The sequence below is a fragment of the Epargyreus clarus genome, unplaced genomic scaffold (assembly GCF_041222505.1).
Source record: "Epargyreus clarus isolate Ecla_fem2 unplaced genomic scaffold, WU_Ecla_fem_2.2 ptg000010l, whole genome shotgun sequence".
Lineage (NCBI taxonomy): Eukaryota > Metazoa > Arthropoda > Insecta > Lepidoptera > Hesperiidae > Epargyreus > Epargyreus clarus.
This window is the reverse complement of record NW_027332218.1, coordinates 3,063,167-3,087,271: the sequence shown is the minus strand read 5'-3', so window position 1 is coordinate 3,087,271 and position 24,105 is coordinate 3,063,167. Positions and strand designations below refer to the sequence as shown.

At 33.6% G+C, this 24,105-nt stretch overlaps 1 protein-coding gene across 2 annotated transcripts; it reads left to right on the top strand.

The window, feature by feature from the left end:
- Positions 1–398: 398 nt before the first annotated feature.
- LOC140745324 (FHF complex subunit HOOK interacting protein 2A) lies at positions 399–18,722 on the top strand. 2 transcript variants are annotated; one of them, XM_073077102.1, is made up of 14 exons: positions 399–631; positions 726–866; positions 3,836–4,057; positions 6,145–6,561; positions 7,665–7,858; positions 8,108–8,213; positions 8,487–8,691; positions 9,157–9,278; positions 9,465–9,616; positions 10,838–10,963; positions 15,173–15,263; positions 15,755–16,467; positions 17,070–17,177; positions 17,290–18,722. In XM_073077102.1, exons 1-14 carry the CDS (start codon positions 587–589, stop codon positions 17,291–17,293), a joined length of 2,646 nt encoding a protein of 881 aa, XP_072933203.1. In that variant the 5' UTR covers positions 399–586; the 3' UTR covers positions 17,294–18,722. The 2 variants fall into 2 exon arrangements, with proteins under 2 accessions (XP_072933203.1, XP_072933202.1); XM_073077101.1 differs by having other exon boundaries at positions 400–631; positions 17,070–17,204.
- The last annotated feature ends 5,383 nt before the right edge of the window (positions 18,723–24,105 follow it).

Genomic DNA, 24,105 nt, shown 5'->3' with positions numbered 1-24,105 from the left:
AATATTTGTCGGCTAAAAAAGATCATCCTATTCAAAACTTTGTGCCGTCCGGAGGTATATATCAGCTCTTCCCTTCTCATTATTAAATGCGATATACTTGTAGACACCAACATAAAACAGTAAAAAGGAGCATTAAATATTTTTTCCATATCTGCTCAAAGTCATAATATGATAATTTATTACTTTATTATATCTGATTTGTATAAGTAGTTATAATCATTGTATGATATAAGAACATATATGTTAAATAATTCGATTTTACGTAAAAATAAAATCGATATTTGCTTTGATTTATTTCGTTACGATTGATTAGTTGTTATTTTTATCTGTTCCTTAAAAAATAATATTTGTTTATCTTTATCTGCCTATATTGTAATGTGACGTATATGAGATGTGATATATGACATAAATCAAATTAATTAAAATGTGACATTTTCTCACATCTTGTGTTTATATTTTAACAGTGTATTTTAGACCACAAAATGCTTTTGTAAATATATAAATAAATGCTTTTTAGTAAATAGGCAAAGGTCTTCTCTAAGATCAACGATATATTGTGATGTTTGTGACCTAAATATTGTGTAAAATGTTAAGCCGATTTTCCGGTGTTCTTCAAACCGCTGCAGACGTAGTAAGTAATTAAAAAATAAGCGTTCCAAGCTATGGTTCCAAGTTTGAAATTCGAGAAGGCGGTAATTTGTATAGTTTGTATTACTTCCTTGTAGTTAGCTCCGCCGGCGACTAGATTGGAAGATTTCGAGTATCATTGGAAGATGATCCTGAATTTCTACCAAAATTATGATGACAGCAGCAAGGTACACATTGAAGACACCAGAATACCGCACCATCTGCATCAAATGTTACAGGTAAGATAGAAAAAAATGTATTTCCATTAGTTAGTTTATTTAAAGTAAAACAGTTGAAAATATTTATGTATCCTACATTTTCTTATAACAGCAAAGCAGTAAATAGTATATAAATTAAGTAAACTTTAATTTCACAACTTAAGTAGATAAATTATGGTCTCAATAAAAATTATGTAACATTTTATAATAAAGACAATATTACAGCACTATATTACCTAAAATCATGATAACAGGACTATAACCCAGTAGGAGGCCTTAATTAATGGCGTTAGTCTCTTTTCGAATGGAGACCCACACCTGGCGTAGAACAAGGACGGATTTGACAAAATTGCGAAATTCACTTTTTATCATGTTTGGAAAATATATTGTCTAAAAATTATTACTGCATTACAGAAAAAAATCTATGTATTTTAGTTTTCAAATTAATCAGTCAGTATAATGATGGATTTGAAATGTGCTCGTAGTAAATGACTTTTGTGTATAACTTGATATGGCTGCCCTGTAAAGTTTGGTATTTGTTAATATCGACTTTGTTCTACGACTATGATGATATATTAACCAATTATGAAGAGTCATACATTTTAGTATTGTTTTATGACTTGAAAGAAGTTAACATGAATTCAATTACATAATGTGATGTTAGTGATTACTGTGTATTTTTATTCTTTCGAAAGGCTTCACAAGATGATAAAATAAAACTCCAGCCATTTTCATAATATCCGAAATATAAAAATATCACAAATATAGATCTTTTAAAACCGAACAAGTAAATTATTAAACTGGTCAGATTGCAAGTTAGCATATCCAATTACACTAAAAGAATTTCCTTTACAACCTAATTAGTAAAGCTGATTAGGAGATTAGTAATCAGTGTTATATGTCACATTAATCCACATGACACCTTTAAAATATGTGTATCAACAGTTTTTTCTGATTAGTAAAATATAATAGCAACTTTTTTTTATAATATCGGAGTAGCAGACGAGCATGCACTCCACTAGATGGTAAGTGGCTACTGCCGCCCATGGAAATCTGTAATCAACCCCAGATAAGATTAAATATTCCTACCTAAGGTCGGCCACAGATGCGCCGCTACCCCTTAGGACTAAGCTTGAACGCGTCGGAAAAGTTTGTCTCCTTTACCACACCCTTAAAACCGAAACACAGCAGCGCCTAATAGGTGTGGTGGTGGTACCATCAGAGTGGAAGCACAAAGGGTTCTTACCACCTTCAAGTTCAACTTGTTTGTGCCCCTAACTTTGCTTTTAACAGGACCTGTTCCAGTAGGCCATAGGGTCGAGTTTGATTTTAATGTCAAAAAGTTACACTATTTCTGAAATTAGAAATAAAAATAATATTACAATACTGTAGAGGGGCAGCCAACTTTATAGTACCTGAGATTTTCTAATTAGATTCTGTGCGATCTACCAATTGCAAATTTATTTTGCTGCAACCTAAGAAATCTGAGTAGCGAAACAGAATTTGTCCTTTAATTGTTTTTTTTTAAATTGGTATTATCTTGGTATTGGCAATTTTTGATGAAACATAAGGTTGCTAAATTTATTTTGTCTTGCAGAGAAATATTCAAGCTCAGACAATAAAGTCTGTTATGACTGACTCCACTTCTCCCAATTACAACCTCTAATAAATTGGTCTTCATATAAATATAATGTAAGCTATTAATTGTCAAAGATTATTATGAACTAAAAATAAAACAAAAATTACTTGTTTATTTTTAACCATGTATCTGTATTTATTCAACTGCATCAAATAAAAACAACAAATTCATTCAACCTTGTATTCATAGTTCATTACTGTTTACATAACAAAATGCTACTACAAAGAGTTAAAAGACACTGTGCGACCTTCATATTGTTTATGCAAGTACAGTTGTTAAATTGATACATTTATATTAAACAAATAATCAACTGATTTCTTTGGGACATTTTAATGGTAAAATTAAACTTAATAAATAGCAAGAGTGCAATTGATGAACCCTTTGTGGTTTGACTCTAGACCATAAATGCAGCTGTGTTCTGGTTGGAGGAGTGTGGTAAGAGACTTATCCAAGGCTTTCGATCATAGTCATCAAAGGTAGCAACACATCGGGTGTCGACCTGAGGTAGGAATTTAAACTTATCAGGGGTTGATTGCAGATGTCCATGGGCGGCAATAACCACTCACAATCAAGTGAAGTGCACACTAATTTGCTATTTCTACATTCTTAAAAAAATAGGGAAGGAAATGGAGCTTAACAAAAAAATATGATTTCTTATAAGATCTAGGGTTACAAGCATCAATTACTAGGCTAAAGATTACAAAATGAGAAGCGCGCGGAAACTGGTATTCCTTCCGCGTGGCTTAGTCTGCATTCATAATCACTTAATGAGGTAGTGACATTGGTCACTCCGATGTTATAGGATGATTATGTATGTTAATCATATACATGTATATCATCTGGAAGTGTTGTGTATGTGCTGTCGCTTGATTAAAAGGGTGTTGTCAGTGTAATAAATAAGGCTGGTTTGGTTGTAGATGTCAAAGTATATAGATGACACTATGGACCATGTAGCAACTAAAATACTCAAATTTCAATTTTATTATAACATATTATATTATCATGTAGGTCAACTGATATTGTTCATGGCTTATGGCCGGAATAAAATAAGCCCTGAATTCTTATTGGAAAACAATTATAGATATATTGCTACCTCTATCCACACTACGACGACAGTCTGACTAAGATACAAATTGCAACATATGTTCTAAAATAAAATGCAAGCGTTCGTACTTCTTATGAGTATTTCCTCATACATTTGTTAGAAATAAATAGTAGGGATACCTTACCAAACTGTTATTATACAATTATAAATTAATTGCATCAATTTAATCACTCACGTAATAATGTAATAAATTTAGTAATAATACAAACTCATATGCGCTTTCGACACAAAAACTCATAATTCCAGCTAATAGTCGACGAAGAGAAGGAGCACCAAGGCGGTACAGTGGGTCCCTGCTTAGAAGCGGTGGTACAGCGGTCGATATGCTTGCTGGATGCGCTCCAAGCGCTTGCTGCGTCAGACCGGCCGCCGGGGGCGAGGGCGCTGGCGTTAGCGGTGGCCACTGCACTGTTACGTCGCACTACACGGCCCTGTGTGAATAGTGTGCATGTGTACCGTCCGTTGCAGGTGAGATGCAAAAGATAGTATAAACAGTGTAAGGCAATGGTACTAATGCGTGGTGTATCAATTTGGTCTAGAGCACACATTATGTGTGTGTATAGGCACACACACACATAATCACATCTATGATTGACCTCAGGTTGAAATTTGTTCTATGTGAGGTAAGTTGCAGACTTCCATAGGCAGGAATTACAATTTAACAGGTGGTTGTATGATGTAGGTTGTTTGGTGCTTTTATGACAATACTAGTTTAAGCCTATCCTTTAGCTCTTTAAACTCTTCAAAAGGGGATGATGTAAGTTGGTGATGGCAGAATCTACATTTTACTCCACTTAGGGCATACGTTAAAACTGATGCGGGAATACGTTGTGTTTGTATTGAATTCCGCAACCGCAACCCGCGCGCGTATGATGAGACTTAGATGCGCAGCGGGCGCGTTCGCACCGCGGCCTGTGCCCGTTCGCAAACTGTGTCTCCAAATCGATTGAACCACCACAACGTATCGCATGTTGCACGATACGGACGCCCGCTCGGTGTACACGCGCAAGTTTTAGCGTACGCTCTTATATTATAACTGGGTCAGATTGCCTTATGAATGGCGAATAATAAGAATAGTGACAGTACTGGCCATTATCAAGGACGTATAAAAGCTATTACAGTCAATTAACGTTTATTGATTGAATCTACCTGGAATTGATTGAGGTCAATTTTCTAAATGTAATAGTAGGCGTGTCCAAAATACCTTTTGGGACAAATTGAAATACCTGTTTTATAATCTGCAACCATTTGGATAATATAATTATTTTTAATTTTATGTACGGTACGCATTTGGCTATTATACAGTAGGTAGTGAAAGTGTCCAAAGTGAGACTAATAACAAAGTACCTATTTGCATTCAAAAAGGTACAAACAAAACTGAGATAAGAGAGCAATTTACATGACGGATGTGAAATGCAATTTATCATTTCACGCTTTTTTAAGCAGAGCTCATTAATGAATCTACATATGAATTATGCTTTTACTTGTACACTATTTACATATATTTGCCCTAGTTTTACAATTGAAATTTATCCTCTATAACAAAAAATATTTGCAGATTTACTTAATGAACAGAAATGAGAGTGACTTTTATTATTTTAATGGAAAGAAAATTACATTGAAGGAAAAGTATGCAATCTTATTAGTCAATATCACACGTATGGAAAGTTTAGTTACCTCGCACTTTTTTTTAAATATAGGAGTGGCCGACCAACATGCAGTCCACCGGATGATAAGTGGGTACTGCCTCCCATGGACAACTGTAATCAATCCCAGATAGGATTAGATGTTCCTACCTGAGGTCGGCAACAGATGCGCCGCTACCCCTGAGGATTAAGCAGGATCGCGTCGGAAAAGTATGTTTCCCTTACCACACCCTTCAGACCGTGTTATGGTGTGTGGCAAAGCAGCGTTTAACACTGCTGTTATGAGGCAGAAATAGTTGTGGCGGTGGTGCCGCCGGAGTAACCACAAAGGTTCTACCACCTTCAAACCATACCATACCATTCTATTCCCTTCAGATAACTTAACGTTAATAAAACACAGATCTAGAATAGCAAAGTATCGGTAGATATTTCGCTGTGTTTTCCCTTAATCGCGGTTTAGCATAACCTTGTAATACTGTTGAGTGTTATCTTAGCAATTATCGTGAACATTGCTCGTCGGGTTGAATCAATTTTAACTGATTATATAGTGTACTAAATCTATTCGAATAATTTTCAAATATGTACGTATCTAGTAGTATTAAAAGGTACTTTAGATGAATCGAAAGTATTTTTACTACGACGACGTCATTTAACTAACAATTACCTGGTTCATGATAGCAAATAACAGTAGTTAGTACCTTTATATGTATATTTATGTACCTAGCGTTGTGTAGTTTTTTAATGTATTACTTAGGAGGTTCCGGTCCCTGTTTAAGCAGGAATCCATATAATTAATTTGGACATAATAGGTATCTACGTATTTGTATACATTTACACCCAATCAGTTATAGTTTATACCAATAGTTTACAAATTAATTACATCAAAAAAATGGTTGGTGTTATTTCCAGAGGATGTTGATCCAGTGCAACGAGAGCCCAGCATCACCAACAGAGAAGGAAGAAGTGGAACTCCTCCTCACACTATGCGGGTGGGTGCGGAAGGAGCCCGGCCTTGCCAATATCTTCACAACACCCTTCGTGGAAGACAGGAATAACACTGGTCTGCCAGAAGACATCAAGAAACTAATCCCTATCAGGCCAAAAGTCCAAACGCCCAAGAAGAATCCTCTCTTCGAAGTCGACATGATGCCAAACCCAATAACATTGAAAAATGTGTCCATTGTGAGAACTAAAGATGATGGTAGAACTAACTCCAGCAGTTCGGTCGCTGATGAGAAGGATTCTGGAAGAAGTCAGAAGACCTTGTATGAGGATAATGAGAAATTCCTGCTTATTGATCTGCTGCTGTCGTATTTGAATAGTGCTGTAAGTATTTTAACTCCTATTTGTGATGGACGATGGCGCTTGTATCATTTAGCCGGTAAAATGTCAGAGTAAATGACTTATCTATGCAAATAGGTTAGGATATTAGTCTGGCATGGTCTGACACTACTTTTATTTATAGTGTAAATAAGGCTATTTCAATTTTAATACTGCCATTTTGAGCTCATTTAGCTTTAAAAATACAAGTTCTCAAAATATTCATACATTATGACTTTGTATATGCTTAAAGTAATAACTATTAAAACATATTAATGTGTAATGAAATCATAAGCACTGATTGCAACTTGGTTTAAAATTCGGTCTGTAAATCTGGGGATCTGAGCGTACCTAGACGCTAAACGCTGGTAGCATTCCAGGCTCTCACCACTTTTGTGTGTATTCGAAATTTATTTTTATTTATTGTCACTTGCTAAACAGTAAAGGATAATTATACGCCTGAGAATAATAATAATAAAAAATAAGACAAAAGCCTTAACCTCTTTCATTTTGGAGGAGACCTGTGCCCAGCAGGCTTCAATGACTGGCCGACGATAATACAATCACGCACAATTCAGACCAGTGTATTCCAGTTCATTAAGTTCCATTATCTGTAACAGCGAGGCGTAACGAGTGCAATCATTTTGAGGCCAAGTTCATTGGACGGTCTTGAACAATGACATTCGCGGTACGCGTAGCCGACCATTATGCAATGTGAATCCATGACTGCTCAACATTTTTTTGGAAAAAAGATATTATGTTAATAGGATTATTAGTTGCCTAATTCAAATTTATAAAAAAAATTCAAATGGTATAAAATTTGTATAGGATTTTTTAAATAGTTGTATAACGGACAGCGAGCGGCGTACGCTAAAACTGAAGGGGTTGCAGGCTCGTGTGTTTGTATTGGTAGCTTCCACTCAGCTACCGGGGCAGCGGAGAGGATATGTCGGACTCCTACCGGGTAATACCCCACGATGTTCCTCTGGACGCTCTTTATCGTGACCACGGATACGCTAATAGGACTCGTCCGTGGGATCTCTTACGGCCGGTCCGCTACAGGACCCTGGATATAGAAAACGGTACTTATTAACTTTTTATGTTCCTAGGACAACCAAGTAGTACTTCGAGCATGCGAGGGCATCATGATAGTGTCGTCGCTGGGCGAGGACGACATCGCCAACCTGGTGACCAGCTGCAGCCCGGTGTGCGAGACCATCGTGGACAAGCTGGCCGCCAAGTACCGCTGCGTGCCGCCAGACGTCGACCCCAACGACGTGGACCATCTGAACATCACCTGGGCGTGAGTGTTCCCATACTGCCAGGGTGGCCGGGTGCTCCGAGCTGCGAGGCATCATGATACTGTTGATATAGTCTGAATATCACCTGGGCGTGAACTATGTCTGTTGTTTTCATTATATAAGGTCATTAGTTCTGCGATAATATTTTTCTTTCCTTTATTTTTAAATCACCTACTGAACACCAAATATACTTGAAAGTAGAAACAAATAACATATATAAAATTAATAGTTTATTTATTATTGGTTCACAGATACGTTGCGCAGGATTTTGGCGACAAAGGCTACAACAAATTCCACGGGTACCGAGAACTGACTAGTTTCTTCTCGTGGCTAGATTACTGTGATACGCTTATGAAGGTAAAGTCATAGCTTAAAATACCAACCCCACTTTTTAAATATGTGGAAATAAATGACTTCCGAAATGTGTTCCACAGAGTATGAAAAATTTTTCAAGAGTACGAAACAAAAAGCTTATTTTAAATCAAATTTAAAATGTTTAATTTGATAATCGAGTTTGATCATATTCAGTAGATCATTACAGTAACACATCTATGTTAAGTTTATATAATTTTGCTTTATAAACTTCACACCCTATAGATTCGGTAACTCGTAAAATACTTTTTATTCTAGGAATGCCACCCAACAATAGCAGCGCACTTGGCCCGTACGTTCCGAGCGAACTTCCTAGAGGGCGTGGCTGAAGCAGCGCTGCTCGGGGCGGAGGAGCAGGACCCGCGGCTCCACGGCAAGCCCAGTACACCGGGCAGGGCAGCCCTCGCCGCCGCCATGCTCGCCAAGTGCCTCAGGGTTATGGACTCCGCTGATCTTATCAATGGTTAGTAGGGATGGTCTATGGTAGCTGGTTGTAAGATGGACCTACAAGGGTATTTTTTGGTGTTTATTTTTAGACAGGTATCTTTTGATTATCCATCGTTTCTAGATAATGAAACTATCTTTCGTAACGTCAACTTTTATTAAAATAAAAAGGGAAATATATAATAAAATTACACAAAGTAAATAATCAAAATCATTAAAAGAAAAGTTAAAAGATATGAAAATATAAAAAGATAAATACAATGTGGCTTTTTGGAGGCAATGATAATAAGAGGTAATGCAAGATAGTAAGACAAAAAAAAGATAGCAAAAGAATCTTTGAAATTTGTTTTTTTTTTAATATCCGTTTAACTTTGAGTATTACCAGTCCTCGTTAGGTCTGCCATAACAATATTTCTTCCGTTGAAGGGTAAGGTTCATGTGGCATCTCTTATGTAAATTGTAATTTTATAATTTTTGTTCACAGAATTTTCAAATTGGTTAGTTGGCGACGGAGAAATGTCAGAGTGGCCGTTGCTACTGGCGCTTATAAACAACTGTCTCACAGAAGATTACGATTTAACTTTGGAGACTTTGAGATTCTTTGAAGTGAGTAAAAGTTTACCGCTTGATCTGTTTTTTTTTTATATTGTCTTGTATGTGAGTGTATTGAGTCTTTAACAAATAAAAAATAATACGTGATTGACCCAAAGTATTTATACTTTGGGTTAAAAACTACATGAGATCAACAGAATACCACCGGGAATAATCAATTTATTGTTTTTTTTTCCATAGACAATAATAGAGAAGGGCACGGAGCACAGCATCCAGCGGTTGGTGCTGTCGCGTGTGTGCGGCCGCGGCTACTTCTGTGTGCAGCCCAGCGCCGCCGACGAGCGGGACCGCCTCAACGACCTGCCGCTGTGGCGCGAGCGGGAGAGGAACAGGTCGGACACGCCCCGCGCGGGACGGCACCAAACTGCTAGTCCGCTCTGAAGTTATTGCGCACAACTACAATCATATATTCCGTAGAAACGTAATGGTATACTAACGCAGCTATGTACCCGTGGGCGAGAGCGGGCAGCGGACGGGTGCCGGGAGGGGTCCCGCGCTGTCTTCGCGAATATCTACAATTTATTATTCGAAGCGACTCGTTTCTCTATTCAGAGCGGACTAGCAGTTTGCCGCGGATTATACGTCGTACCGTAGGCGTGGTAATGTTTATATAGTTTAATATTAAAATTGGATCGAAACAAAAAACTAAGCGGAATGGCGCGTCGTCGGCGTCGCAGCGTGTAAACCCCTCCGTGTGGCGTACACTCACCCACCATGAATATTTATAAGTAAAACGTCGAAGTGACAACACCCTGACGCCGCGGCTTTGGCCGTGAAGCGCTGTGTGTAACACCGCATAGTGGAGGACGCGATGCTAGAGAAGGTACGGGGTGCGACACCGGCGGCGCGGATGTGCGGCCGCGGTTACTATACAGGATCACTGTTTTAATATAAACATAGTAAATGAGCTTTTGGCATAGTAAGTGACCACTTCATAGTCATCTGTAAACGACTCCAGAAAAGAGGCTTAGCTACCCCTTTTTACCTTCAAAAGGTACCCGGCGCCGTGGGAGCGACGCAGGGTTATGTGGGATTTTTACCGCACTAAAACCCCCCCGGTGGCCGTCCTCGGCGCTGCGTAGAGGGCTCCGGGATCTCCAAAGGAACGCAACCGGAATCCTCTTAGCGCGTTGCCCCGTCGGGCTCTGCCCAGGTGAGCTTGACGCTCGCCACACCGTCTGGTGTGTACGACGGTATGCGAACACACATACCGCCGCCCTTCCCGGGGTCGCTTACCGGACGGTTCGAGCTACCCACTCTTGCCGCCCGCAACCCCGGAAGCCCCCTTTTAGTCGCCTCTTACGACAGGCAGGGGATACCATAGCCCTATTCTGGTCCCGAAACTACAGGGACAAGGCTTAGCTACCCCTAAGGACTAACTCAGAATACCTCATATACGTGTTTCTCCCTAAGCAGAACATTCACTAGCGAGAACACTGTACCTTAACAGTACTGCAGTCTCAAGAGGCCAAATTATACTTGTATAAATTCGCTAAGTTAGGCTACCCGTTTTAAATTTTATCAAATATTGATATTTCATTATATGTTTCCAGGGAGGCGATGAAACAGCTCCAACATGAAGACCAAGTGAACGAACAAATTCACGATATCTTAACACACGAGGGCGTGGACACTCGGGAGCAAGAAGGCGGGGAGAACATACACAGGGTCATCAACAGGTTAGTACCATAGCTATATTAGAACTAAGGAGTTACAGGATAGTACTAAATACTAAGGAGTAGAACCGCTCGGAAATTCTTCAATCTACACGAGTTTACAACGAAATACTTAAATATATTTTGTTGGAAAATAATGGCAATTAGACCTTTTTATAGTTACTTGTGCAGACAGAAAGAACTAAATAAGTCATTGAATAAAATAGTCTTACATACATCATCCATTACATCCTGGGAAACTTCATCTTTTATAGACAAATTAAACAGAGTTATATTTAAAACACTTTTATAACAAAGTTGTTATAAAAGAGTTATCAAGTAAGGTAGAATGGTCCATTTACTGTTAATATTCTTTAAAGCTATAAGAAAATGGTCGTGTATAGTCCGCGCCAAACTGCTAGTCCGCTCTGAAGTTGTTGATATGGCGACGCGATTCATGTCTATATTCAGAGCGGACTAGCAGTTTTACACGGACTATAACTAGCTACAGTTAACTTTTTTTAGTAAAATGGAGGTTCCATAGGTGCATGGATTTTGAATTTTACGCCGAAACTATGTAATAGTTTCTCAAGATTACTATAATACATTAAAGTACAATTTAATAATGATTGTCTTTACTATGAATATCTGTTCTGGGTCTCTGTTTGTGTACTTGTCTTTGTGTGTGTGCATGGCACTCATAACACAGGGAATTTAATATAGGTATCTTGACTATACGTGTAAATGTTTTACTTGTCATAAATTAAAAATTCATTTAACCTATATTTGTATCATAAATGCTATAAAGCAGGTTATACAGGGTGTCCTAAATTCGTGCATGAACCCGTGGCCTTGGAGACGATACACAACCCAAGAAATACTGTAAAAAAAGCCTTATTTAGGATTTAGACAATGAGAATAAAAATCGATTTCCTAATTAATATCAATAAATATTTTATCAATAATCATGATCTGTTTGATAGCCAGATTAGAAAAACGCAATCATGTTTTATTGTTTAAGAGTTGAATATAAGACATTTATGAAAACCAAACGGACAGGTTAACATCTAGCATTAAGTCATCAGCTCAATACACTATAACAATATTTACAAGTGGGCAGGTTTTATATGTTATTGCAAATATATTTTAATATTTAAAAATGGCTTATTTATTTATCGACTCATATAAAAAGTACAAGTATTCTTATTTCCCGGCTTTTTTAAACTGGACCCGATCTGATCTTCGGTTTATTGTGAAAATCATAACACCCTGTATAATTATATATTTAACAAAATTAAATTAGTCAAGTTAACAAACTAAAATTTTATATTTTAGGCGGCTCAAAGAGCTGAAATCGCGTATCGAAGAGATAATAGCCTCAGAAAACTCGGAAAGCGCCACTGACAACGCTGACTCATAGTATTATATAAAATAACAGATAATAATTATTATAATTATTACTAACCAGCATACTGTATTTTACCATATCATAGTTAGGAAGCCATAATAATAATATAATAATAACTATTTATAAAACTAAATAGTAAGTAATATATAGATACATTGATCTAGTAAAAAATGAACGTCAAATCTTATGCTAAATTCAAGGAAAAATCACTAGAAGACGTATTTTCATTCTTATCAGAATATTTAATCTATAATTCTATATTATAATTAAAACTATTATTTTAACTTTATTTCAATCATTGGTTTTTCATAAAGATATACAAATTTTCTTCTATTGTAGTGTCCTTTTTATATCTTTTTGATTTTAGTACTTTCTGATGTGACGATTTGAAAGCAGATCCGATGTACAATTTTGATGAATCAATGTATAAATAATACATATTTGTATAATTAGAAAGAGCCATTCCCAGCAATGGGACAATATCGACTTGATGACGTGACGTTGTCAGCAATCACAAATTCTCTAATTATGATATAAACGCTATTATATGATAAGTTGTAAATAGAGGTGTACATTATAAATGTACATAGATTTATAGATTTTTTTAATTGTTTAGTCAGATAAGTAAAATTGATAGTATTTTTTGAAATTGTAAAATAAAATTCAATTATAGGGTAACTGTTCCTTATAGTATGTTTAAGGTGCTATTATTATAATATACTTTTAAATATTAATGTGGATGTGTTATCATTAAATATTCGTCTTCGTAGTATTATAATAAAGCTTTATCCATCCAATATTTCAATGTAATTCATTAAAATAATATTATAATACTTCATATATTAATATTACATTAGTAATGTGTTGCATGATCATATTGTCTGGGATGACAACTATGATGTATATCCGCGTTTCCCAACCTGTGGTCCGCGGACCCCCAGGGGTCCGCGAATATATGTATGGGGGTCCGCGGTGTCATCTCTGAACCATACATAAATCGCTCATTAAATGGAAAAGGGCCGCAAAACGAGAAATCAGCAAACCAGTTTAATTAAAAAATGTGATCTAAGCACACGGTTATTTAAAAATTTCAAAAAGATGCATCCAATGATGTATAACTCTATTATTAATCTATAAAAAAAGAAAAATACATAAATTGGTTTTTCAAAATTTTGTTTTGGCTATCCAGTAAAAAAATGATATTTGGGATTGCGTTTTTTTTTTCGCTGTTTATTTTATTAAGGGGGTCCGTGAAAACTGTACATGATTTCCTAAGGGTCCGAGGACTGAAAAAGGCTGGGAAACGCTGATGTATATGATAATCATAACGATGATTTAATGCCATGCTTATCAATATATTATTATTGATATAACAATAATCACATTGATGAGTTTATACGACATACATGAACTAATACAAAAAGATAATTACTTGCTACTAATAGTTTGCTCAAGTAATTGCCTAAAACAATGTACATATTTATATGTTTTGCCACATATAGGGTAATAAAGTTTACTAGAATATTTTTTGTTGATTTTAATGTCAAGTAATAAACACATTTTGTTTTATCATTCACAAACATAATATTTTACATTAAATTATAGGTTCATATTATTACTAAATCTTTATTGCCACGATATAAAACTACAATGGTGCAAAATTGGTGTTAGATTAAATAAAACAGGAGCTAAATATAATTTAATTATTTGCTCAAGTATTATGCCAGATAGTGATGTAACTTTGCCATGTATATGATAGTTATATTTTGTCAATGTAGACTTATTTATATTTTTTAAGTTTATCCAGGCAAAAGAAGTACATAATCTGTTTAATGGAAACTCATTTTATATTTTTCATATAAAAATATGTCAGTCGTAAAAGTTTGTCGTTTAGTTGTAAGTGCGGATTATTTACTTATTTTATATTGAAATTATATTTTATGGAATATATTTTGTCGCAGGTATTTTATAAATAAGTGTCATAATGAAATCTAGTACAATTAATAAACAATGTATGGCCATAAATAACTTGTTTGTTTTATTTAGTGTTAAGAGAAATCATATAGTAAGGAAAAAATAAATAGTAGTTATTATAATTATAATGGAAAAGTTACTTAATTTTTGTTGTAATTGTTTATGACTCTATTTGCTTACATGATAATTAATTGGTGAACATTAGTTACCATTGTTTTATATAAAATATATTAACATACATAATGTAAAAACAAAAATTGGTGAGGATAACTAGAAAATTGTTAATCTTTGTAAAAATGAATGTAAATGTGTGTACGAATATTATAGATCATAAATATCAGAATTGAATTGCTTCACATTTTATTATTGTTAACTTTTAGTATAGAGGATCTAAGGTTGATCACAGATCCTATCCCTGAATCCAGAGAGACCGTGACCTGTAAAACATAGCGTGTGACGACCCCTTAGCTGAAGTAAGAGTGCGAGCACGTCTACTGGTTTCCGAACAAAAGACACCTAGATACTCTTGGTAAGGATTTCCTATAAGTTTTAGCGGTGTATAAATGCGATGTAAATCAATATAAAGACAAGTACACAAACTTCATAAAACAGAACATACTCGTATATCTAAAATTATAAATTGAACTCTTGAAATTATATAGACAAGGGCGGAGTGCTGTTTATAGTTCATATGCTGCTTTTTATTTTTTTGTAATGCAAACTAAGGTTGTTTGGGTGGGTTTATTCATACAGTGTAAACCCTTTTACTGCTACGGAACAAACTTAGCTGGGAATGACGGATGTGTTGAACCTCTCGCTGCAGACAAGTGTGACGTAATGTGGTGTTGCAGTTTCCTGCTGCTGTTGCCGCGGGCGGTGCTGTCGGACCCAGTGGGCGCGGACTATGAACACTACATACATGACGCACAGAGACACTACCAGGTAAATAACATTGGATTTTGGCAAACGACATCCTCCTAATAGCCTATGTGATTGGGAAGGGACCGAGCTCAATTAGTATCAGGTCGTTTGTTGTACATAATATGTAAGTTAATTGCGTATACTTCAATTCAGAATACTTGTTTCTTGATAAGTTATGGAAAAATGACTGCTTAATAATATTTTTGTTCAGTTTTCATCAATACAAGGTTTTTTTCTTTTTCAGATATATAGGTAATTATTAAATTATAGACAGTTAAATACAAGATATCGGATTGTTTGTAGGTGCCTAGGCTGTTATATAAATTATATATAATTATGTACTACATTAAGATGGTTAGTTTGCAAAAGGATATTTTACGACAAGTGTGTGTGTTATAGAGTTTATTTCTTCTCCATGTACCTCCAAGTAATTGACCTACTTTTCTAACGATAAAATAAAATAACTTTGTTTAAAAATAAAAACATAATATTTAGATATTTGTTTTTTCCAGTTATGGCTAGACATAACATCAACGTTCAACTGGCCAGCGGACCATACAATAGACAACACAGCGAGCTCGACCCACAGCTACGACAGCCGTCCCGAAGCCGATATACACCTCGACGATGTATTCGATCCCGTGCACACACAACCAAAGACCAAGGAAACCGAATCCAACACGAAAATCCCACATAAATACGATAACATAAGCCAATTGGGACCACTCTACGTCGACGTCGCACTCGCCAACAGTAGCAAAGAAAACACGATCAAGCTAAATCGATACCTCCCGAATCAGAATATCGATTCGAAAAATCGATGTTGCGATAAAGAAGAAAGCCACAGTACCGATTGCGTTTTCTCCCAACGTCTAGTGATTCGAAGTAGAGATCTGTCCTCGAATTGCGAGGAAGAATTCGATGAAGGACCTTTCTTCAGAATGTTATTCAAGTTGCTAGGAAACATGCCGAACCAGCCCTATCAAGTGAACTTGCATCTTACATCAATAATATCGAAATTGGCGTTGATGCCACACCCTAATTTACACGAATATCTCTTACACCCGTCGCTACCCACTGCCAAAAAGACACAAACTCTGTTCAAGACGCTACAAGAAGTTGCTAAGAAACTCACAATGGAGATACCGAGACTGAAGAACTATAAGAAGGTGATAGAGACGACCAGGCTGCAGCTAATGAGTGAGGATCCCAGTTATGATGAGAGGTTTGTTTTTAAACATATTATTTAGTATTATACATAGACTTTTTTATTTAGTGATGGTAAGTGGTTAAATCTTTAATTCAATTTTGCTACAAATGCGTAATTGTCCCCCACTATAGATTAGTAAAGATTACTCACTCCTAACAAGAAAATGTAACCAGTTTTGACGATTGAAATTGGCACTCTCATCTATTTTTATTTTTGAAAAATATAAAAAAAATGTATTTTTAGAGCATTTACGAATGACACGATATTTCTCCGCACTTTTTCTTCGATTTCGTGTTGTTTTTGCACCACTTAACTGCACATATCAGCATTGATCCGCGTAAATTACACCATGACAATTGGAGACGTAATGGGAAAACAGTCAGCCATTTTACTTATGTGACAGCGCACACACAAGGCGCTGAGATATCTATACTAATCTATGTCCCTTACCATTACTTTAAAGAGATTGAATACAAAATTAGATATACCTTTAAAATCATAGTATTTCTAATCAATACATGAAATACTTTTTAACCGACTTCAAAAAGGAGGTGGTTATAAAAAAGCTGGATTTCCTATAGTATAGTATATTTTACTATATATTTATTTGTTTACAGTGGTGACCACAACCAACTGGTGGAAAGTCTGATAGTATTAGAAGAGTTCTGCAAGGAGTTAGCCGCTATTGCCTTTGTGAAGTACCAACATTCTGTGCATATGCAGAGGTAAATACCAAAATGTCTTATATGAAGGTAAATATAAATAGATTTTAATGAATTTCCTACTTGGATTGAAGGTACTTCAAGCTTATATTAGATATTATTTTTTCTTTTTCAGATGAATATTTCATGTTGAGAAGAATTATATTTTTTTTTATTCTGCATTGCCTTTGTGAACCAATGTTCTGTGCATATGCGGAGATAGCGAGTTGCAAAAAATGTTGTATGTACCACTGATGCGTAAAAGTGTTTTACAATATAGCGACGCTAATAATATGTGACCAATCCACGTGCAATTATAAGCTCTTCCATATGGTGAATTGACAAACTTATGTTGCATTTATATATACAGACATCGTACGTGACACACACGGTTCGTGGTAAAATGCTTTCTTTCTATGTGTATTTATATCTTCCGTAATACGGATACGCATAGTCACGGTGCCTGTTGAAATATGGTATGGTATGGTGTAGAAATATGATTTTTTCTAACACGTTGTTCAATGTTTGTTGATATAAATGGACCATTATTCGTATTCACTGTAAAGAAGGCAGTTTCGTTGGTATGTTTATAGAGAACATACGCTCCTAGTATGGCTTCAATATTGGACTACTTCGACTCAGTATAAGCAGGTTTTGATATCATCAGAAGCTGTTGTTGGTGATGCGTCAAGGAGAATGTTTTATTACAAGCCCCCTATAGAATATATTTTTACATCAGATTGTCTAAATATAATCTATATGTTTGTTCAAATTTAATTTGTTACTAATTTTAAATTCGTGTGTTGATGTCACCGTGTTTATAAAAACGAGTGCGTTATATGTTCTGGTTCGCGCGACCGAAGTTGTACTTCTTTTTAAGGTGATAAAAACTTGACCTTTTTTGAATTAACTGTATATTAATGAGCAATTAATACCATTTTAAATTTATAACAATGTAATTAATTTTTATTTATTGAATCAAATAATAAAGTGGTTATCATTTTATTAAACTAAAACTCTATGAGATCGCGCCCACTAGATTCATTGCACTGTCATTATCACTGAGCTCGCGAAGAGAAGTATAACTTCAAGAAAGCATTTATTTTATTAGATATATTTTAAACTGATATTTCATATATTATGTACATAATTTTCTCAGTACATTTGTGAGTAAGAATGAAACTTCAAATACAATTGTTCACTTAGTACATACACTAAATTACTAGGTGTAGATAATATTATGTTTTATTGAATTTATTTTTTGTCAGTAAACGGTTCTCATTAAATCGATATTTTTAACTAATTTTTCATCAAAGATTTATTCGATTATATATTTATTTTAGTAGCATTTCCAAGTCATATTGACTTGTTAGATTCTAGTCGAGAATTGAAAGTATATTTTTCAACATTCCTTTGTTTTTTTTTGTGTCTGAGGCAGATTGGTTTTGTAATAGGTGCTAAAGGAAATAATCATAATGCCTTGTGCTTTTAAATTTCTATAAATACTTTGCACTATTTTTATCGCACAATAAATGCTTGTTGAATATAAATATACTTATTATAAATAAAGACGTTTTTTATTCTATTCCTAATAATGATCCTCACTATCCAGGTTTCGTCCAAGTATCCTCTTGAAGAATTGTAATGAGAATGAAAATGGTGTTTGTAAAGTTTATGTACCTTTAAAATCTTTTAAGAATTTGAGGGTACTGTCGGATTTTCTCACGACGTTTAACCTCACCATTAAGGTATAACATCTAATGTTATATTATTTATGATAACCATTGGATAACAGGTATTATATTTCAGTTATTAATATGCATAAAAAAATCTTTACAAGTACACCTATTTCACATCCTTAACAGACCCTTATATCTGTGTTATTTATACAGTAATAAAAGATCGTTAAAATCTTAGTTATCAAAACTCGATAAGGGAACAATAAAGGAAACAGCAATAAAATGCAATGGTGATTATATTTTTCTCAAAATTAAATAATGCATATAAACATGAGTTAACTATTTAATTAACTAAACTGTTTAAAACTATGTACAAACGATGAGTCTTTTATACTGTTACGGAAGAATGGATCATTTGCCTCGATGCCTTATTAAAAAACAAAAATAAATACGCAATCTTATTTTGATTAAATAAACGTAGAAACAAAATCAAACATTTTCCAATGTATTTACATTCAAAATCTGAAAAACCTTGTCTTTGCGTAACAAATTGTTATAATCCAATCTCCTTAACACGACTATATTTCAGTATCCATACACACATGCCCAGACATAAGTAAGATTACATTATAACATACTAGCAGAACCCGGCAGACGTTCTACCTATATTTATTTACCTCTATATATAAAAATAGATGGTCGGTATGTAATCTAAAATAGCAGTGCAAAAGTATTTGTTCAACACAATCAAATACTCATACGATTAATTATACAATTTTCATGGCGATCCGTTGTTATATGTATTGCAGGACCATCTAGGGGTTACTAACAACAAAATGGATAGCACAAAAACCTCAATGAAAGAAACACTTGCCAATTTGTATGGTAATTATTAATTAACTATTAGTCAAACATACCAACATCCATTTTTATAAAATAGGTAAATCACTCGATAATTATGCTATATCTATCTAGTTTCGTACTATTGTTGTACAAAGGTTACAGAGCGATTCAACTAGTATTGTACTATGAGTTACGGTAAAGATATCGAAATTGCTATATAATATTAGAAATGCCAATAGTACAGTACAGTTTTTTATGAGGTTACCGTAGATTCCATAATCAAATAGAATTCTAATATGTTACAATTTCTTAAAAGGTTTTATTTATATGGATAAATCTAGCCAATATTACACCATAGTCTATTCTCACATAACATATTTTTAATAATACCATAAAAAATTAATATCTAATCTAGCATTGGAGCCCATTTGATTATGGGATGAAGTAAACAAAAAAAAGGATATTTAAATCTCCCTTATTTAAGAGGTCACAAGTAACAGGAAAATATACAGTTAAATTGAAAAACGCGCAATCACTTGCAAAGTCGGAAATAAAGATGATAGTATTCATTATGTATTTTTATATACATAATAATTAGAAGCATCACTAAGAAATAATAGTGAAAATGTAAAGATGAACAGAAATAGTTTTGAATTATTTCCATGCGTAGAAAAAAGAGCCCACGTTCTTTTACTTCTATCTCCACAAGTATAGTAAAGTCGATTAACACGGATTGTGGAAAATAAAAGTAAAATTACCGTTCATACGCCTTTTGCCAGATTAAGTTTTAGCAATTAAATGCTTTGATTGTAAATACTAGCGCTGAGGTGACTAGCAACAATGCGTATTTAAACAACATTATAATATACATTTTTTATTTGACTTTGTAGCTATTACAAAGATAGCCAGTCTCAGTTAACGTAGGCAATTCGATTAAATGAATTAAAATCGATAATATGGACTTTTCATAGTCAAGTTTAGAAGTTTTAGAATATTGTTCATGAAATTTAAGGATAATATAAGATGCATTTAGGGAAATGAAAACATATGACAGCAAAATCAAAATTCCCTTGTCTTCGAGCACTTTCTGTTCAATGCGAATCAAACGCGGAATAGATTACTCTATAATTATTCATAAACATTTTTATTTAAACAAATCTTACCGCGAATTTTAATTTAATTGGCAGTCAAAATTTGGTTTCATTTTATTATATTGTAAACCTTAAAGTAAAATACATAATTTCCAATATTTAATTATTTTTATTTTCATTTTGATCAACTAATCGATTATCTTTATTCACTAAATCGCATATCTTACCTAATTTTTGCGACTAAGTGGACCTTTAAGCTGTAATTTTCTATTTAAAATCTATTTTATTTTTAACGGTAACGCACATTATATCACGAAAATAATTTTAGAACTTTACCCCAGGATTACAAAAAAAAATATACCATTTGACATATTTTTCTAATGAAACTAAATATGTAATCAGAAACCTTTTTTATAGTGTAAAATTCGTAATTATTAAAACGGATAACGATTTAAACAACTTTGTACTAAGCTCCAGATACGTTAATGTTATTTTATATTCTTAATTTTATTGGAAGGGAAAGTAAGTGATTTTTAAAGGATCCACGATATTGCCAATTGAAAATAGTATGTATACATACATAGTATACATGCAATGGTAACCTAGACCTTTATTCCACATGACGAGCGAAACGAACGTCAATAAATGTTTTCTCACTTCGATTATTTATAAGAATGAAACAGATAATCATCGTCATCGCTGTGGTCACTTAGGAGGAAATGGTCTTAAAATCTAGATTACAACATGCTTTTTGCCATGCACATTAATATTTAATTTAGCAACATACTGATTCATTCAGTTAGCTGTCTAAATAATCAAGTGAATAAATAAATGAAAAGATTATTAATTAATTGAAAGATACACCCGCGCTTCAGCACGTGTTACATCTATTTCGATCCTATTTTCCGTCCCATTGTTTTGTCCAGAACGCCGATTTACGTCTTTATGGTGTGGAAATATAACGAAAACCATAATTACAATATTCATCAACAGTGAATGAACCATTAAATAAATAATTCTTAACCAACTTCCATACGACAAAGGTCTATAAGTCACAGTTTATATTATACATTTAAAACCTTAAATATTGCATTTTCGATATTGGTATACTTTAAAGTTTTGCTCGTTATAAATAGTAACAAATGATTAACTATTTTCTAGCAATTTAACTATTTCTTATTACATTAAAACGTTAGAGAAGGTAAAACAATAAATTCAATTTTAATAATTATTTCAATATTTATAATTACTGGCAAACATTTATACACATTTTTATATTATGGTGTTTCAAAATGGATTGACTCTTGTAAAATGAATATAACTCATTTTGTAATCATTTTAATTTTACAAGCATATTTTTCTTTGATATAGAGGTAGCAATCGAGAACGCACTTTACATAATGTTAAGTAATCGCTACTCTACATGTTTCCTTGGTTGTAATCAGCTGTAAAAGTAAGATATTACAAAACGCACACACACTTCACAGCAACCCACAAAATTTACCCCTTCAAGTAAAGTAAAATAAGTAACCGACAATATTAACTTTGGGACACAATAAGATGCATGTAACTTAAAAATATAAAATATTCCTGTTGCTATTGAAGACTCTACCTAGCAACATATTTTTTTTATTTTAAGATTAAAACAAAATTGAATGATAAAAAATCGCTTTGTGCATCTTATTGCATTCCAAAATAATATGAAAATGAATGAAGTATTTTAAATATAAATTTACTGATAAAAAAAACTATACATCTTTAACACATTTTTGATATTACAGAGGGCAAAATATAATTATTACAAATGAAGCGTTTGTTCATAAAAAACAGATATTGTAAATGTACACTAATGCTTTAAAATAGTGATGTGATAACTTAATATTATTAACAACAACTATTTGTAATGAAATATTATAATTATTTATAACTTATAAGTTATATCATTCGTTTAAGCGCGCGTTGTATTATAGATTATGTACTTTGTATGGGACTAGGACAAATCATTTTTTGCAGCCAAAATCGATAACGGACGTGTCGTATGTCCGTATTTAACTTAATTGTCCGACCAAGTTGAGTACAAACACATGTACATACTAGTTATTTCTTTCATTTGAGCGAGAAATATATGTAAAAGCCGCCAATTTGGATTACATTGTTTACTAAAATGATACATATACAACGTGCGCTCAAAATAATAGAATGATCTTCAATAACTGTCCATTTCGCCAGTTTGTATTGTATAATTTAATATTATAAATAAATATAATATTTCGAATAAGCAAATGCGACTAGCTCGGCCCGCCACGCCACTGTACTACTGCTAAAGTTGAAATCGATATATTCATTATAACTGAAATAAAAATGAACTTTAAGATATTGTTATTTAATTGGATTAAATGAAATAACTAACTAATTAACTTTAACATTATCACTAGCGAAAATAAAGATGTATTAATCTCTAAAAATATATGGAAAATTTTAGAGGCTGAGTTGACATAATTACATAAAAAAGCCGTTTGTATCCAAAACAAACCCATAAAAGAGACGTAGACGCATTATATCATGCATATACATATATTTTAAGCTTAAAATAAACTTCCGAAATTATATAAACAGCCAGCCTATAGGTACTATAACCGATAAACCTAAAAACTTAATTTATCTCACTGTTAACACCATGGTCCCACTTGGCTCTGACTTAAATTATTCCCTTTAGCAATAAAAATAAAATAAAAGACATTAAATTCTAACTCAAAAATTATTTTAATATTGGTAAGCAATATTTTATTTGCTAAAGTAGCAAATAAGATTGGCTTAATCCGCTAAATTAGAAGAAAATATCGTTTTAATTTGTTGACTAAAAAATATTCTCGTAACTTGCTAAATTAGCAAGCTTTATTTTATTTATTTGTTACATTACCAATTTTCTAGCGCTATGCGCGTTTCCTTCTAGCTAAATAAAGAATATAAAATAAATATGTCATGCAAATAATTAAATTAAATAGGTATTTCCCTTAAATACATTTTGTCGCTAAATACGCATTTAGAAACCTTCTTAGTTACGTTGAAGTATATATTAGTATATTATTAACAACATTTTAAAAAATAATGCAATGTAATTTTTTACTTATTGTTTAACCAGTAATATAAAATGACATATTGTTTAAATTATGTAATTAAAATCCCTGTTAAACTGAAAGGAAGGTTATGGTAATAATAATGAAAAATAGAGAAAAAGAATAAGTTTATAAAAAAGAAAGAAATATGTTTGATAGGGATGCCAACAATTATACTCTTTTCCGCTCTTTAACATAGAATGTTGTCAAAAGTTACCATGAA